The sequence below is a fragment of the Vanellus vanellus genome (assembly GCF_965231255.1).
Source record: "Vanellus vanellus genome assembly, chromosome: 1".
NCBI lineage: Eukaryota > Metazoa > Chordata > Aves > Charadriiformes > Charadriidae > Vanellus > Vanellus vanellus.
This window is the reverse complement of record NC_138905.1, coordinates 123,293,405-123,308,423: the sequence shown is the minus strand read 5'-3', so window position 1 is coordinate 123,308,423 and position 15,019 is coordinate 123,293,405. Positions and strand designations below refer to the sequence as shown.

The 15,019-nt window shown below is 47.6% G+C and overlaps 1 protein-coding gene across 1 annotated transcript in view; it reads right to left on the bottom strand.

Annotated features, from left to right (window-relative positions):
* Positions 1–15,019, bottom strand: part of PDE9A (phosphodiesterase 9A) — a gene marked incomplete at its 5' end in the record, with an annotated part of 51,454 nt that overhangs the window by 17,648 nt on the left and 18,787 nt on the right. The window contains 3 exons of the mRNA XM_082483954.1: positions 3,079–3,163; positions 7,853–7,923; positions 8,743–8,797. Of these exons, the coding sequence (XP_082340080.1) occupies positions 3,079–3,163; positions 7,853–7,923; positions 8,743–8,797 (211 nt within the window). The remainder of the gene's footprint in view (positions 1–3,078; positions 3,164–7,852; positions 7,924–8,742; positions 8,798–15,019) is intronic.

Here is a 15,019-nt window from a genome sequence, read left to right as displayed (position 1 = left end):
TATCCTTTCTCATTTCTCAAGCCTCCTGCCAAATGGAGCTAAAAGAAACCCCCCAAAAGAAGCAAACAAAAGTATTTCATTAACTTTATTTGTCCCTTTTTAAATTATTCTGTGTATTGTGTATTGCATCTCTTTGTAGTGCCTGTCTTCTCTGTTGGGAATTGGTCCGGGTCCCTTTTCTTTTCTCCTCTTAACATTGGTATCTGCTATCGTTTCTGATGGTGTTGTCTGAATCCTGCAAAAGTTATGTCATCTTACAGTTCATGGTGGTCAGCTGGCTTCAACCAGCTGCCTTTTCCTGCCCTGGTTAAAGAGATTCTCAGTTGGTGAAAAGCTGTCTTAATCTTTTCTAAAGCTGTTTCCTCAAAACTCCACTGTGAGGGGTATTAGTAGGATAAAAATAGTGAGACTGGGGCATTCCTTGCCCTAATTGGAGCTGGTTGCCAGGGTTAGCTGAGGGTCAGCCAACTATCTCTAATTCCCAGCTGTAGTAAGACACTGAAGCCTTCATCCTACCACACTGGGGAACACACCAGAGTCATGATGCATCAGACCTTAACAAATGTAAAACTGTAACTGCAAATGATCATTATTTTAAATGACACTATAATGTTATTAGCATCTGCTAGTGGTGAGCGCAAAAAGCAGACTAGCAAAATAAAGCAATTTGAGGGGATGCAAGTGGGGCTGCTTTGCTCTTCTGAAGAGGAGAGATGCGCAATTCACAGTGCGTGATGACTTTTATAAACCTAGCTGTTCATCTGTACTCTGTTGTTTGGTAATGTATCAGCAAGTGTAAGAATATGTAAACATACAATAATACAGCTGTGTACACCGTGATATTATTGAAGGAATATATGGACTCACACATATTTACGTATATTAATTAAATTTAGATGTGATCCCTAATTGCAACTGTAATGCATTATCTAGCAAATGATATTGCACAAGGGATGACAAGTCTAAATAGGAGCAAAACCATTTCCACTTGCCCTGGGATGCCTCTGTTTCCCCCACAGCATGCACATATCACGCCAATGGGAGAGAGCTCACTCAGCTACTCTGGGGTGAAGACTGTTAGCCTGGGGTCACTGTGGGCTACTGGCATGGCTCCTGTGGATCCAGGGTTGTTCGGGAATAGGGAACCACAACTCATTCCTCAGCAGCTCCCAGTGGGGTACTTCTAAATGGCCAGCCACTAAGGAGCATCCTCTCCTCACTCTTACAGCTAAAAGAGGTGACTCGTAGCCACCCCTGGTTACACACCGAACCTAGCTGCATCTAGCTGCTGCTTTGAGGTCCAAGCTCTCAGGGTACAGATAATCACGGGCAGAATTTTGTGCAAGGATGAGGAGCTTTTGTGCAGCTGGGAGGAGGAAGACCCGGCTCAAGGCAACCAAGAAGAGCTGTGACAGGTAGCTGCCACATCGATACGGCGCAAAGTGATGCTGAGCAGAGCAAGTTAGATTCCTGCTTCAGCCAAAGCAGCTATGCAGCGTGAGCCCAGAGCAAGCCAGCTTGAGCATCTGTGCCCAGTGCTACCTGCTGCTGAGCACTGCACTGTTTTTACCACAGCTTTCCAGCGTCACGCTCCATGCTGATCTCTGGCTTTTGGCATCTGCCATATCTCACTACAAGCCCTTGGTAAAGACTACACCTCAGCTGCACTGGGCAAAAGTAGCACTCCCCACTCCTGTTTTTCTTGTTAATGGGTTGCTGTTTATACTACAAAATACAGATTGTAAGGTGACAAGAGCTGGGACAGGAATGAGTCATGGCTGCTGCTGGGACAGTCTCATACTTCCTGATGTGTGTGGCAGCAACTGGGTGAACATGAAGCTGCCATAACTTCTTTTTCTGGTTTTAATTCCCTATCTGCCTGTATGTCACTATGCTTGTAAATGCAGCTCTCCCAGCTCCCTACAACAGTTGAGGAAAATTAAAGATATGTCCATGAGCACACACCTTATTCACACCACACCCAGCACAGAACAGCATACATGTTTTTGCGTTTGCCGCCAATCTGAGGTCTGATTTTTCTAAGATTTCCTCCCGCACCTGAACACGAAATGACGCAAGTCACCGGGCAAACTGTAATCCATCCTGCTGGTATAAATCTGGAGCATATCTGAGGTTAATAATGTTACTCTGCATTTATGCTAGTAAGAGAGCCGAATTTGGCCTTAGGGATGTATTAATGTTGTGCCTCCTGACATATCTGGATAGCAAAATTTATAAAACCAAGTGATTATAAAGCCTAATTCTTTTAGCAAATCTCCCATTGCCCTTAATAGGAAATAGCTTTGATTAAAGGTCAGAGAATTTGACCCCAAATGAAGAAAAGGAGAGGGGCTGTCAAGATAGCATAGTTACATTTGCTGAGAAAAATCCCCTTCACCCACACTTTGAGCAATGTGCTATATCCCTCTTCAGAAACCTTCCCAGAAGTATTCATAATCTCACAGCGATGATTTGTTTGTCCTAATGGGGTATTTCAGCGACACAGGGGGCAGACTTTCCAGCCGAGACCGCATACCATACAAAATGCAATTTTTTCTGCTGTTGTTTTAATTACAGTGAAACCAAGCTTCACAATCACAGTGAGCCCTTGAATTAGAAAATAAATTCCCGATTTCTTGTTGAAATTGAAATGGATGTTTTATAATAGCATGAGATCATAATTAGAAGAGCTGCTACATATTTATTTGATATTTCCCCAGAATATATTTGAGCCGATTCGAGTGTTAGCTGGTTCCCAACCAAACACTGCACTTTGCAGAACTTCTTTTCCCTTTCCCTCTCTCCTAGTAAATCTGGATGAAGAATTCCGATTCTGTATGTTGAAAAATAACTCTCTGTTGCAAGACCTTTTTCTCTATTCCCACGGCCTGAGCTATTTTAACAGATGAATGGCTATAGATCTTCAAATGTTAAATTAAAGCCACTGTCCTTAATGGTTATTGGTTTCCTTGCCCCTTTATGTCTAAGCCCAGAAGGTAACTCAATCCTGCGGAAACGTTGCATTAGGGCTTGAAACCAGATGCTTATTTCTTTGGTTAGGTCCAAAGCAGAACTTACCTGCTGCTTCTTGCTGCCATTTCCTCCCTCATCTTTTTAATGTCGCTCTTGCATTTCTCAATCTCCACTACTTTCAGGCCTTCCACTGTCAACAAAGGAAAACAACAGGGGTGTTACCATGGCGAAAGTCGAAGGATCTCGTTTCACAATTGTGAAAAATTTCAAAGGGCTTTAACAGTGGGGTTATCCAGTGAGCCAGCAAGCTCTTACAGTCTGCCCTGGTTCTCACATATGCAGGTGCTGCCAAAGCGATATATCTTGAAAACCCATAGGAATTCTCTGCTGCCAATTTTAGATAATAGCTACAGTATTTTAATTCACAGAACAGCTATAACGTCTCAGCTTTTCCACAATTGTTAGCAGCAGTCAGCTGTTCGAGTGCCTTCACTTCTCTGCTGTAGAACACGAATCAAAGGAAATCCTGAGCAAAAAATCCCTCCCGTGATGGGATGATAAGCGCAGCTCGGCAAACACGTCCAAATAGGATTAGAATTCCCATTAAGATAAAATGTTTTAATTTGAAAGTTCACGCAGAGCATTAAGGAGCTCTGAGTGGCATTGCTAGACACAGAGAAATCAAAGTGAGAATGCAGGAGAGAGAGAGATGTTGAAAAGTTTTGCTCTAATGATTGATTTTGGGTTTTTTTTCAGCTATTGAAGATCTGTCACTTTTTGCCAATCAATTTTGCAATCAAAGGTTATTTTTGCATAAGGCACAAAAAAATCCTATATTCCCCTTCTGTATGTAATTATGAGGGCCACAAGGCAAAAAGTTTGATTGCCTGTTTATGCAGCAGTGCACTTCATTCCACGTAGCTGTGAGAACCTAACACAGTGCAAGTATGAGAATATTCTCTCGTTTCTTTCCCTCTCATTGAACTATCAGCGTGCTCAAGGACATAATACAGCACCATTTATTAAGTACATGTCATTCACATGCAATCATTTCACAGCTCATTTGTTTACTGAACTCATTGTTTGCACGGACAAGCTGTGGTTCAGGGAACTTGGAATGTGCAATGGTACAATCAGTATTCAGTTACTTTCTTAGAAAATAACAGGCAAAATCACACTTATCTGGAGGGCAGCATGTAAGTGATAAAAAACTGCCTTGGAAGGGCACAACTCTGTAGATAAGCAGAGACCTCAGTTTTGTGTTCTTTATGTTAGTAACAACAAAGATTGCTGTTGCAACTGGGAAAGGGCAAAAACAGAGAGGTATATGAAACGAGTCCAAAATGACACATATTAGGAGAGGAAAGAGAAAGGGTTTGGATTTATACTTGATTACAGGGATACCCTCCAGTTAAAAATCCCATTCCCAGATTAATGTGTTTTGCCTAGCATTGTTATAAGGAATTTCTTTGGGTGATCACAGTGTGATGATACAGGCAAGATGCTGCCCTGCTTATTCAATATCTTCATTCTGAATACCTGGCTGCACTTTTCTGGGTACTCGTTCAACTGCAAATGATCATCTGCAGTTGACCTGGAAGCCCTGTGCTGCAATATACCACCCTGGTGCATTCACCTGGGAGAAGTTTGTGGGTAGCCCATTTGCCAAACTGTCTAAATGGTGGCCGGTGCCTATTTGAAGTAGTGGGAGCAAAGCAGAGCTATCAGACCAACAGGGTAGTGAGGCAGGCAACTGCAGAGAGAAGAGGAGTTATAGTGCAAAATGGCAGCCCTGAGCTTTATTTTTTGTATTGTGTCTCTAGTTTTCTTCCAAAATCTCTCCAGGGGAGCAGAGAATTTACATAATTATTTTCTTAAGGTAGATGTGAGATGCTTACAAATTGTAAAGGGTTTTTGCCAGCTTCCTTATTCATGTGTGGGCTGCTGTGCGAACACTGCAGCAGAGTAAGTCAAGCCACGGGACAAAGCATCCTCAGAGCTTGTCCTGCGTGGATGTGTTTTCCAAGGGGAAGTCACAAGCTTTAGATAGGACTTAAAAATCAGTTAAAAGATTTGGCTTCTTGAAAACACATCTCTGCGATGCGGTCTCTAGACAGTAATGGGAAGGAAGCTAAGAACATTTTATGTGAGGTGCAGATGTAGTGCTGCCATGAGCACTTATCCCCACACACACGTCCCCTCTGGGGAAGAAATCCTGGAGGTCACACGTGAAAGTGGTGGAAAAGGGATCTCTGAAGGAGGTAGGAGAAAAGGCAAAACAAAAGCACAATTCTTTTCACATTTGGCTTGTAAATGATAAATGGCCTTGTCATGTGTACTGATTAAGGGCCCATTATATTATTCTGCAGCAAGAAATACCTTCTAAAAAGACCCTGTGCTGTCTAAGGAAATCCTTGGGCTGAATCCAGCACTGAAACACAGCTCTGAAAGCAACCTCCGGGAGCCCAGCTCGAGTACGGAAGCTGGACATTCCCTTTCTCTCACAGTTCTGCTTTTTAAACATGAAAACCCGAGATTATTTCAAAATGTTTCAGATTTGGCTCTGTTGCAAATTCTGGAAGTCCAATTTCGAGCAGATGGGTGCACTTGTAGACAGGCAACCCAGGGAGCTCCTTCCCACAGGCTGAGGCTGCTGGAGCTGGGACTGCGAGCACTCAGGCAGAATGGCAGCAGATTGCTACATCTCCTGCTATTTCCAGCAGCGGTGAGACCCACTTACAGAAAGAAACCTTGTCTGGGGACCAGTGAATTCAGTTCACGGCACAGCATGGCAGCTCTGGGTAGGCTGCCTTCCCTAAACCAGCAATAAAGTGCTGGAGAGTGCAAGCACACAACACTTGCCCACTGACAGCAGCATGCAAATCTTCATTATTTCCAAATCTTTGTTATCTCCCTCCACAGTGCCAGTGCTGAAAGGCAGCGTGTGTGCAGGGTGCAGCCAGGTGTCCCAGGGGGTCATCGGGGAGAGCCAGTGGCCAAAAGCAGCCCCTAGCTGGCTGGGATATTTGCTTGCCTGGGCTGCCAAGGGGATAGGAAGACCCACAGGAATGCTTGCCTCATTTGCTTCAGTCCATGGCATTTAGCCCTGAGGACTGGAGTCAGTCAGAAGTTTCACAGAAAATGCAGAGTGACTGAGCTAATTTTTCTTTTTTTTTTCTTCCCCCATTTTTTTTTTTCTTCTTTTGGACAGAAGAATAAATTAGAGGAGCCTTGGGTAAACTGCAGCCAAGCAGACTGGGAGGGATGGCTACCCGTGCTGCTTGTGCAGGTCTATGCTGGGGGTAGGCACGCCGCCGGGTGCTCCCTCCATGGACATCGCCGGTGGGCTCCCACCACACCAGAAGCCTGCGGCTGGGGTGGCCCCCGGGGGTGGTTCCCCTGCAGCTGCTCTTCGAATAAGGACGTTTTTTCCTCCCCCTGCTGACAAAGGCATCAGTCTCACTGAGCAGCTGCAGGGTCAAGGTAGCTTCTGGTTGGGGGGAATTTCAAGAAAACAACTTCTTCCATGAACCAGAAACTTTGGTTTGGTTTTGTTTTGTTTTGTTTTGTTTTGTTTTGTTTTTTTTTTCCCAGGCCGGCTGCTGCAGCTGTAGTGCTGGGGAAGACTCTGCCTTCTCCTGACTTAAATGCTGCGTTATCAGTGAGGACGTGGCCTTTGGTGTCAAAATGGTGCTGGGTGACAGTGCCTTACCCATACCCCCTCCCTGCCTTTCTGGGGCCCGTGTTCTGCACAACATACTGAAAAACAACAACTCAGATGTTGCCTGGGGGGGAAAAAAACCCAAAATGGAACTCTTTGACCAGATGAAGTTAACTTGGTTGTTGCACAGTCACCGAACACAGTTGTCTTGCTGTCAACAAACTGATTGAGCGAGAAAACTGACGCTGCCTAGCATCCTGCCGGGCAATATGTCCAGCCAGGGGTGGAAGCCCTGCCTTTCGCGGCCCGGTGGTGGCTGCCTGGTGAGGCAACCAGATGTGGCCTCCGGCTGCCCTTCTGCAGACCGTGGTGGCTCACGTGCCGCCTGTTGACGCAGGCTTGGGGCGTTGGCGCTGCTGTTTGTGCTGTGGCTGCAGCGTGCGGGGCCTGCGGCCGGGGAGCGGCCTGGCCCCATGGCGGGCCCTTTCCCGGCAGAGCGGGGCGCGCAGCATGGCACTGAGCAGAAATCCAGCCGGCTCTCGGGGCTCGGTCAGCAGTAAGGACTGACCCGACTGCTTTGTAAGGCAGCCCATGCATGTCTGAAGGGAGAAGAGTCTCTGCAACACGTGTTCGACCTGTGCAAACACCCGGCTTAACGTAGAAGGAAGGCAGCCGCGTTACCTTCCTGTGTTACAGAACGCAGGGGCGAGCGCCAGCGTGTGTGTGGGGTGATGGTGTGCTGGGAATGCCCGTGCCCATGCATGGGAGGGTGACCCCCCTGCTGGGTGCAGGGGAGATGGGGCTGGGGCATGGCGGGGCATGGGAGGGCTGGCCAAGGAGGCTCAGAGGTAGGGGATGGGGAGGTGGGTGATGGAGACCTTCTGCCACAGGGACATGGTAGCAGGAGGCCATGGCCCCCAGGCCCAAAGCTCAGCGGAGGGCTCGGCGGCCCCTCAGAGGGGAGGCTGGGAAGCACTCGGACACCTGCAACATCAGATGTCCCTCCCTGGCCTCTCCCCGCCAGTGGGTGCCACCACAGGCTCCTGCCATCCCCCGGGCTGGCTGCCTTTTGGGCTCCAGGCCAGCCAAATTACGAGCAGTTGGAGAAAGCAGAGGGGCTGTGAGGAGCAGGACAGAGGGGGGGTATGAGGGCAGCGAGGTGATGAGGGGGGTCTGAGGCACCGGTTCCCACTGCAATATGAAGAAAGGGACACTCACATTCAACCTTTTTCTCCAGCATTGCCAAGTGATTAGCTACTTCCGTTTTCAGCTCATTGATTTTAAAAACCCTGAAAAGAAAACCCTCATGTATTAATGTTATACATTTAGTGCCATACCTACCCTAGGTACAAAGGACTTTTGTTAGAAATGTCTGTATTTTTCAGGGGATTGATCTGTCTAACACAGTTGCCATAGGGAAAAGAATATGCTAACATTTGGGCAGAAAATACACCCAGGTTTAATTTTCAGAAAAATTAACAACAAATGATTTTGTTATGGCCCTGGGAAAGTACTGTGGCTCTGCAACACTTCATCACCCCCTCTCTCAGCAGTGACTTGTTATTGTACCCCCCAGGGAAGCAAAGTTAAATTGATAATGATTTGCCTAACAGCAGCATCTTGATGTCTGCATGCTCGGAAGCCCTCCTCCTTTTGAGTTATGCTGGTGATTTGCTGAGCTGTCCTGGGATTGATCTGTCTCATTGAAACCAGCTGGAATAAACTAAGCATCCATACAGGTGTTGAGAAATCCTCTTGGAGGAGAGACATGTTTGGGTGATAAAGGGAATAATGAAACAAATCAGGTGATTTGACTATTCAATGAAGAAGCATTTCTTTTGCTTCCTAAGAAGGCAGGAGCACGATAAGAACATTTATATTTACTACTTGATCTCCATTTTAGATCAAAGATAATTGCCAAAATCACTTTTGGATTAAGGTACTGTATTGCTGTCAGCAGGAAATAACATGCATACCACGCCTAAATTTGGCAGGAAGAGCGGGATTTGAAAGAGATCTTAAATGCCCCTCTGCCTCCTGTGAAAATTTCACTTCAGGCTGATAAAAGAAATAGCATTTTAAATTAATAATGATGTTCTGATTCTTACCTCGAGAACTGCTCAGCAATCTGTCCTAATAAATTCTGGAACAATTCTTCTTTCTCTGAAAGAAATAGGAGGGAGACATAACAGAAAACGACAGAGGAAAGAAGACATCCGCAACCCCCCTGCAATGTGGCATCCCCAGACTTCCACCTCTGACGGTGAGGCATTTAACCAAAAAGTCATTCTGGTCTTTTGAACAGTGGTAGCATTTGCGAATGACTCCTTGCCTGCCTTCCTCTGCTTGCAGATTACAGTCAAGGTTTCTCAGAAGTTGTCTTTTGAGGTGGCTGGGTCTCTGAGAGGTGGCTTATTTTCAGGCAACACTCTCTGGAAAGGAGACCCCTTTCGTGTTTCTTGGGTGGGACACCCAGAATTGCCACCCACTTTTGGAAGGTCTGGCTCACAATGACTCTACACCATCAGCACACGGTGCCAGAGTGCCCACGAACAATGCAACAACTTATGGACAGAAGAAAACCCAGCTTGCCTCTCAGATTTACACTGGGGCATTATTTTTTGTTGCAAATTCATAAGGATTGTACTGCTGCATAAACTTCAGGCAAATGGGAGATGCAAAAGTGACTGTCCTTGCAGAATTAGGTCTGCCCGTCCTGATTCGTGGGATGGACACAGCAGAGCACGGTTTTCCCAACCCCTTTCCCCTTGAGAACATAACTTGGACAGAGACACCACGGGGATCCTGTGGGGATCCCATTACTGCCTGAGCTGTTGTGGCAGTGGGAGCATTTGCGCCGATAGCTCCTCACCTCCCACTGCCAACTCCAGTGCTTGGGTGCTTCAGCCGGCACGGGAAAGTCAGCCCAATGAAGCCCCAGCCCCTTCCCAAGACCATCACAGAATTGCAATCACTAGTGCAGGGAAAAGCAAAGGAGCCCTTAAAACAAGACCCCAGATTTCAAGGGACAGTACATGTTAGGAAGGAAGAAGTATGATAGCAATGTTTTCCCATCTTTCAGTCTGTATTCACACAGACAGGGGAAGCATAAATCACCTTTGCTGAGCTGTGAGCTGCTGTTTTGAGATTGCTCCCACTTTCCCCCACCAGCTAATTTAAACTGCACTGTGCTGCAGTCATTCTCATGCTGCAATGTGGATGTACTCTTGGTTTCTCATGCTCAAGGAGCAGAAACATTGCATGCTCTCATATACATGCTGCAGATTACAGAACACCCATTTATACCCTACTTAGAAATACCCGATGGCATTTCTGAAGCTACTTCTTGCACTTGCCTGGGGGAGCACAATGCCTCACAAGTACAATCACCCAGGTAAAACACATCAGACAGGAATACAGCTCAGCATTTACAACGTATTGCTAAATAATAGCTCTTGTACCTGTTGAAAGGATTTGCAATTCCTCAGGTATTAGAGATGTCAGAAATACTTGTCAAGAGCATTCACTTTTCCGGTTGAAACAATTTGGCTGTTACCCCTGTGTCTCTAAACTGGAGCAAGCACTCTGTGCTCTGAAAGTCTCAGATCTAATTCCCTCTTTTTTTTTTTTTTTTTTTTTCTGCACTCCAACTCCCAGCGGAGCGGCTAGCAGAGCAAATGAAGAAATTAGTTCTTTTCATGGAGACCCATTTTTCAGTTTTCTCGCAAAACCCATTTGAAAACCCGAGCGCTGAAACAAAGCAAACACTGCATCCTATTTAAGACAGGAGGAAAGCTTACCGTGTGCAGCACCTGGGATGGTACCCGAGTCCAATAGTAAGAATAAGCAGAGAAACCCGTGTCCTCTCACTTCGGTGCCGCTCAGCACTCTGACAGTGGCTGTAGCATGCCAGAGACTGACAAGTTCCCTATAAACACCGTTCCAGTAAAAAAAAAAAAACAATCTTACTTTCACTCCCTCCCCCTGTCAAAACTCACTTGGAGTACTAGGACAGTCTCATCCAGGGAACAGTCAGCTGCAATCTGATGTTTATGGATGTAATAAAAGACTTTCAAAACGAAGATGTATGTTTTTATAACCCTAGGGTGCAGTAAAGATATATGACTAAGAGTGGCAGTTCATCTCATCTTAAAGAGACAAAGATCCATTTCTTTGCCTGGTTCCTTTTTGAGGGGAAGAACTCTGAAATGAGATATCGTGCCAACGTCATTTAGTCTCTCTTGCCCACTCCTTTGAAAAACAGGGAGGCTTGGTGTCCTTTCACTCCCTTCATTACCCTCTGTCTTCTTTTTTTTTCTATACCTCTGGCAGGGCTGATACTCCAGGTGTACGCAGCTACCTTTCCCCTCAGTTGCTCCCTTTGCTTTGCTGCGATTCCTTCTGGGAAAAGGAAATCCTACCGCACGGAGCATGGGCAGATGCAATCCATGCACCTTGCGGAGGGTCGCCAGTTCCTGCCTGCAGTAAGCCAAAAGCCAACAGCCAACCCTTTTCTCAGCGCACCCCCACCCCCCGTTGGCACCACGAATGTGCAACATTTGCAAATGCAGGTGTTCAGCAAGTCAGATTTTTGCACAATATGCTGGGCGCTTTAGGGCCAACAAATGAAAATTAGAAATCCCCCCTCCAGAGATGCTGCAATAGCGTAATGCCGGGCAGGGGACAGGCCAGCTCAGGCCTCCCCGGGCTTCCCACGGCTCATTCCCGTGCCTGCTGCAGGCACAGGGACTTCAGCTCCTTGCCTGCTGGCTCCTGCCGAGCTCAGCAGGGAGCTTGGCCAGGGCATCACAGAGCAAGGGGCCATTTTTCCCTCCCTGCCAGCAGCCCTGTCTCCAGCAGGTCTGGGCAGAAAGCAGGTGCAGGAGAATAAGGCAACAGCACTATTTCCTGTGGCTCCCCGCCGTGGCCAGGTCGGAGAGCTGGCAGCGAGCGCGCACCTTCCCTGCCAGATGGGGACTAGTTATACGCTGGGGCAGCTCAGGTTACTCGTGCATGGGCACAGATGGCTTATAACCCACTGGCATGCCTCACACTGCCCTGCTCAATGGTGACTCTTCCTCTCCCATCTTACATGACGGGATCACTGCCAGGGAGCCACCTCCATCCTCCCGTGCTCCCCGGCTCCCCTTGCCACCCTGCCAGCCTCCATGAGGTGCAAGCAGGGAGCGCACAGGGTTGTGGGGGTGGGTGGGTTTCCCACCCCCCGTCTTTTCTGCTGAGGCCAAGGAAGGCTGCGAGGACATGGGCGTCTGCCTTTCCTTGCCAGCGTCAGGCTGGCAAATTCCTGCCACAGGGTCTCTTCCTCACGTGTGCCTGTACCTCTGGCTCAGGCTCCTGTCTGTATTTCCCTTTCTGCTTTTTTTTTTTTTTTTTTTGGATCTGGGCAGTCAGAGGAATTTAAAAAAAAAAACACAAAACAGCCAGGTGGACAAAAGCCTCAGGAAGGGGGGTGCTTCAAGTCCAAGCCTACGTCTGTGAATCATGTCATATCGAGCGCCAAATCCACTTGGCAGCTCAAGTTAATTTGGGCTGCCGCATGCAAGTCCCTGCTTTTGTGAGTAATCCTGAAGCAGTTGAGCAGTTGCCCCCATCCCGATGCATGCGTCCATGTGGGATGCGTGTAAGGAGCAGCAGGCAGGAGGGTTTTTTTCTCTCACAGTCTCTGCCTTTTCCCTCATGCCTGAGCTGCAAGCGTGAATATGCCTCCAAAAGGAGGAGAGATCCCCGAATAAGAAGATTTAGACACAGTGACAAGCTTCTGTCACTTCACCAATAGCAATCTGCACAAGATCTTGTATATCTAATCATTCAGGGGAAAAAAGCAGGCCCCAGAGACCTCTGGTGCAGCTGTACATGCAGCTGGTGGGCTCAGCAGTGGGCAAGGCAGGGCTAGCACCCATTCAGACGTGGGCCTTCTAGCAGGCAGTCACCCAGGTCTTGGTCGAGCTAGCTCTCCCGTTGCAAGCCAATATCCCTGGGTAGAGACCATGGGTTTTTCTCTATGCAAGTGCTAGATAGCTTGTTCCTTGAAGAGGCAAATAACTGAACAGCAAGTGAAGTGAGAGGCAAAGATGCTGCCTACAGCCTCAGCCTGGCCAAGCGGCTCCGGCGTTGGCAGGGTTCCCTGGCACCGAGGCTGCTAAGCAAGGAGTGGCCGTGGCAAGCTGTCCCTGCCTGCTGGCCTCCATCCCGACCGGGTACTGCTCTCTTTGGGTTTCCTCAGGGATGAGGGGATGCTTGTGTTGAAGGACCCACCAGAACAAGCTGGAAACCGAGGTGCAGAGAGAGCTGGAGCCGAGCTTGGCACATGTCATGTTCTTTCAGGTCACATCCCTGGTGAGATCTTTAAGGGCTCGTTCAGCTGCCTGTGTGTTTTGCTGCCCTAACTTTTGGGCAGTAGGAAAGCCCCTGCACATGTTTCCCCTCCATTTAGGACCGCAGTGGATCAGGCTCACTTGAGCTCCACAATAGCTCCTTTCTCTGCACTATCAGAAACGTAACAGGCTTCAATTTTATTTCTCAAGAGTGTGCTGCTAGTAGGATTTGTTCATTTAATTGGCATCTCCAGCTATACTGCAGAGTGCTTGAACCTTACTAATTGCAGCCACAGCACAGCCATCCCTTTGTGAGTTTTGAGCCCGTTCTACTGTGAGGACACAGACCAGAGCCCTTCCGCTGTCGGGAGAAGGAGGTGCCCGTTTGATGGGCTTGGGAGTTTCAACACCCCAGAGAGAAGGAAGAGTTTGGCACCAGGGTTTTGATGCTCTGCTAGGATAGCTGCACGCCTTCTGGTCCAGGGCCGCGGGAAGAGGGACAGCACGTGATGGAGTGGCCCCACAGGCTCAGAGGCGGCCAGCTGGGCCCCCGCCTTTGCCTTGCAGACAGCTGACCCTACAGTGATACGGCGATCGCCGCTGCATCCAACGGATGCTCACTGGAATAATAATTTTTTTTTAATTCCAACCCTCTCCCATGACTATGGCCAGGAAATGAAGAACAGTTTCTTAGCAGGACTCCGGTGGATATGTCCTCTGCTGGATAAAAGCCACTGCTTATATTTTCCTCCCAAAGGATTGTATTTTCCAGTCCCACCTTTTACAGCCTTTGTTCCGCTGAAGCATGCGTCACTCTTTTCCAGCTGCCTGGGATACTGCTGAAAAGAGGTGCGTTACCTCCCACTGCTGTGAAAATGGGGGTGACCCCTTTTTTGGCATGTATTTGGACGAGTTGCTTTGGGAAGCAGAATCATGCAGGCAGAGTTGTTTAAGAAGTGAAGACTAGAACAGAGCTGTTTTTTTTTCTTTTAATGAAGAGGAACAATTTCCCACTCTGTTTATTCTTCCTACTCTCAGCAAAATGTCAGGAATGCTTAAGATTAATGACAACCCATGTGAAAGAGAAACAGATACCAAGGAACATTAGTTCCATCACACTCAGTTCAATTTTCCTCCTTTTTCCATAGCAGACTCCGTCTTATGCTTTGGCAACCTACCGCCAGAACTTTTCTTGCCCTTTTCAGCTTAGATCTTTGGAGATCCTTGTTTTATAAAATGCAGGGAGGGAAGAGAGACCTTGCTGACAGAGTGAGCTGTGCTCTGCACAAAGCAGAGCCATGTGCTGTCAGCTGGGGTGAAAAATGAGGGCCCTGAGAGAGCGTGAAAAGTCATACATGGTCTTATAAAAATATACGGTTAGCTTCATGTTAAGAAAAAAAAAAGAAAAGCGGATTTTCTAGAAAGCCCTTTGACCAGCTTCCCAGCTGGTATAGCACAGTGGCATTCCCTGGTGGAGCCCCACAGGCTCCATTCACAGCTCTTTCTCCATCTTGGCGCAAATGGCTATTGGTTACCCACGCCAGCTGGTACACAGAGACACATGCTCCAGCTAAGACCCCACCTTTTCTGGTCTGATAATGCAAATAGTGTACCGTGGACCGGAAGAGTGATGCTGTTCCAGCAGTGTTTGCTACAATAAGGAAATAGTTTAGGAGACAGCTTCTTTTCCCCTAGCAGTCGCGTGTGTCTGACTTTTGACTTTGACTACCTTCTTCTGGCAACAGTGGTAGTCACTGACATGGGACACGTTTATGGCTTGTAACAAATCTTACTGTGATAAAGTTCTTCCCTGTTTCCCAGCTTCTTTGTTCTTTCTCCTCTCCGTTTTTCTTTGCTCTCTGCATGCACAAGCTCCCTGCTGTTGCCTTTCCTCCCCCTCCGGCCCCTGCACATCCTCCTACACTGCCTTTTCCTACAGATGTTTCTGCTGCAGCGGACACAGGTACCTCAGAGAGTGGCTTTGGTTCTCTCCGCCTCCCCATCTAAAAAAGGCAGTGCTATAAGACACTGTGTTTTCTTGCGTAACACA